The 3,620-nt window shown below is 42.4% G+C and overlaps 1 protein-coding gene across 1 annotated transcript in view; it reads right to left on the bottom strand.

The window, feature by feature from the left end:
* LOC106808420 overlaps positions 1–3,620 on the bottom strand; it is an 88,740-nt gene that overhangs the window by 50,841 nt on the left and 34,279 nt on the right. The window contains 2 exon segments of the mRNA XM_014811138.1: positions 1,719–1,939; positions 2,813–3,066. Of these exon segments, the coding sequence (XP_014666624.1) occupies positions 1,719–1,939; positions 2,813–3,066 (475 nt within the window).

The raw sequence follows: 3,620 nt of genomic DNA, 5'->3' as shown, positions 1-3,620 counted from the left end.
GAGAGAAGGATGCTCGCCTCCAGTCAGGTCTAGCAGCGGGAGGTGTCTCGCGAGGGAATCCATCGCAGCGGAAGTTGCGATGCGGGCTTCGGCACCTTGTTGAGCTTGGACGTAATGACGGCCGGCAAGAGAGTGCGGGAGGGGTTCGCATTGTAGGCTCGGTGCAGCCCGGCGGCAGGTCCGAGGCACCCGCCGGATGGAGTGGAGGTAGTAGGAGAGAGCTGCTCGACGCGGGGAGAAGGAGGGTACTGAACACAGCGGAGAGAGTCGGTGAGAGAAGATGAAGCGGGACGAGGAGAGGAGGAGAGCGAATTTGAGAGAGAGATGAGGAGAGAGTATGGACCCAGAGAGACGAGGCGGACGAGATCCAGCCGGCGTGAGCCCGGGTGTGCATCAGGAGGAGTGAGAAGCACGACTCGCAGATGACGGTTACGCAGAGTGAGAGATGAGGAAGACGAGCATGGACGAGGAGAGATTGAGGACGAGACGAAACGAGAGAGAGAGAGAGGTAGGTTCCGGAGAGAAGAGGAGGAAGAGAGAGGAGAGGGGAAGAGAGCGAGAGAATTCGCTCGGGCGCTCGTGCTGAGAGAGAGAGAGAGAGAGAGTGAGAGCCGAGAGGAGAGCGATAGATAGATGAGAGAGAAGCGAGAGAGAGGGAGGAGATCGAGAGAGAGAGAGAGAGAGAGAGGAAAAGAGAAGAGAGACGAGAGAAAAGAGAGAGGGAGACCGGAAGAGAGAAGATGAGAGAGAGAGAGAGAGATCGAGAGGAGAGAGAGAAAGAGGGAAAGAGAGGAGGGAGAGAGGTGACTGAGAGTTGAGAGGCAGGGGAACGAAAAGCTGGAGAGACAGTCGACAGTGAGAGACGGGGTTAGGACGGGGCTTGGATATTGTTGTGATTGTAACTTGTGGGGTGGGTTGGGATTTAGATGTGAATAAAAATGTAGATTTCGTTGTAGGGTTTTTTTGTTTTGAAAGTATAGATATTTATAGGAATTTAAGCAGAGGGTATTGGAGTTTTATAGGAGCTGTCAGTAGAAAATATCAGCTTTACAGAAATTTAATCACAAAATACGAAAGATTTACAGTCGTTAAGTAGAAAATATCAGAGTTATGTTGGAATTTAAGGGCAAAATCTGACAGATTAACAGGATTTATTTATGAACAGTTAATAGGGGATTTATACAGATATAATATTAATAATATATGTGATTAATATCTATAAAATAATTAAATATAAATTAATAATTAATAAAAATAAATAAAGATTAATATAATATATATTGATTAATATATATATTATTATTATTATTATTATACAGATATAAGTACAATATATAGGAGTTATACACACAAAGGTCATTTACATTATAAGACATTTTGACATGTAAAACAGTTTTGCTTCTAACGGTAATAGCCTCAATAAAGTTTTTCTCCTGGAATGCTGCTCGCGCAAACTGCGAATAATCATTGTTGTCATTTTATACCACACTTTCTAGAGAATTAATGATTTAATTAAACCTGCATGAATAAAATACCTGCACAGCGACGTGGATCTAATAACTAAATCAAACTTCACAAATCAACTAAGCTACGGAATAAAGGGTAACACTTGAAGGAAACCGAGTAGAAATTGTAATGGTATACGAGAAAAAGGCAAGCGCGTGAAACAACAGTAATGCGGATTTAACCGGAAAACGGCAGCAACTACATTACGCAACCTCAGTCGCCGACGTATAGCGCCGTGTATTTTCTCCAAAACCAGAATCAATGCGACAATTAATCTCTGCACTCACTTCAGGCCAGCTAGAATCTCGACGGCAGCATTGAAGTTGCCGATGCTCCAGCAGGTGGTGGCAACGCGCAGGATGCAGGAGAGAACAGCCTTGCGATCCTCGTGCTTCGGCTGAGAGATGATGATGTGTGTGATCCACGAACTGACCTGTACGAACCATACATTCATACAAAATGTACAGCATATATAAAGTATATATACAGTATATATACATTATATATATATATATATATATATATATATATATATTAAAAAATATAAGCAGTAGACAAAATTTTGACACAAATGAAAGCATATTAGTCTAGAATACAGATGAAAAAAACGACTTGCCTATAGAGTTAGTGCATGTGTCATAACATATATGTGAAACGGGTCTATGATTTGAGAATCTTTTATGCTAATTGAAAATGTCTTGCTTAAGAATCGTGCTGGAATTAACAGAAGTGCATTTGTGCAGAAAAATAAACGGGTGTGGTTCAAGATCTTCCCAATGATAGAGGTTTCCTAACTTCTGTACCTATACATATATGCTGGGTTACTATAGCACACGTGTTGCCATATTTTATATACATGTAAATTCCCACTGTGTCATTCGTGGCCTGAGTGCGTTATATGATCGACCCCCCACCGTGAATGTCAGACAACCCTAGGAAACTGAATCCAAAATGTAAGAAAGCCAACTGACGATGGCGCCAGTAGTACATGACTCACATTACATCCCGACTTTTCGCATGTTGCGTAAAATGATGACTAAAAATGTCTTCTAAACCAGCTCTAATATGACATGACAACTTCATGCAGTCTATCAGAAACCGATAACTGCCTATGATATCAGGTACACACACGCATTAATGGGCTTTATGTGACATATATGTGATATAATGACATTATGGGTAAAGTTACTGCACTTTATAATCACCAAGATGTTTACGAAATAAAGCCCAACTAGGAAGCAAAATTAGTACAATCAGCCAACTTTACCACGCTCGGCTACATTCCGCGCTCGGTGCCTGGGCGTACCTCAATGAATCGCTTTATCAAATCCTGGACCGTCTTCTGAGAATCGTCTGCCCGCAGCTGTGACAGATCACACGTGACCTGCCGCACGTAGCACAGTGGCGACACCTTGCGGAAGAGCGTGTACTCGGTTTCCGTTAGCAACAGGGCCACTTCTTCGGGAAAGTGCAGCATCTTCTGCAGGCTCTCCAGTTCTTTCGAGTAGACGCTGCCTTGATCGGAAGCTGGCCTCAACGCAAGCTGGCGCTTATTGATCTCTGCACAACCCGAAAAAACAACGACTTCACCACCTAACCATGCAAACACATCCACTCGACAAAAGCCAATTACTCCCTTCAACTCTCTGCGCAACAGGGTAGCCAGTGTTTATTAGCTCAGTTATACATGCAGCCGGCAGACTGCTTCTAATATGCTGTGATCTTTCTCATTTCTCAGACCACTTGCAGTTTTCACTGCAGCATTTACTTAAAAAAAGCATGGCATTATATAATTGCTGTTCGTTTACAGCTTATTATTATTATTTATGGCTTATGTCACGTAATGGTGAATAATTCTCTTCATGTATACATACAACTCTATAACACATGGCACAGATGATGAAAATATATGGCAGTACCTCTGCAGATATTAAATGTTTTAGTATGCTCACCATAACTGAAAATATGCTATATAATTTCATTTCCATCTTAATATACTATCTGATCTTTATGTACCCTGACTGGCTTCCTTACCCTGTGCTAACCGACTGGCTTCCTTACCCTGTGCTAACCGACTGCCTTCCTTACTCTGTGCTAACAGATCTTCACCCTTA

The sequence above is a fragment of the Priapulus caudatus genome, unplaced genomic scaffold (assembly GCF_000485595.1).
Source record: "Priapulus caudatus unplaced genomic scaffold, Priapulus_caudatus-5.0.1 Scaffold275, whole genome shotgun sequence".
In the NCBI taxonomy this organism is placed as follows: Eukaryota; Metazoa; Priapulida; class Priapulimorpha; order Priapulimorphida; family Priapulidae; genus Priapulus; species Priapulus caudatus.
This window is presented reverse-complemented; position numbering and strand designations above follow the sequence as displayed.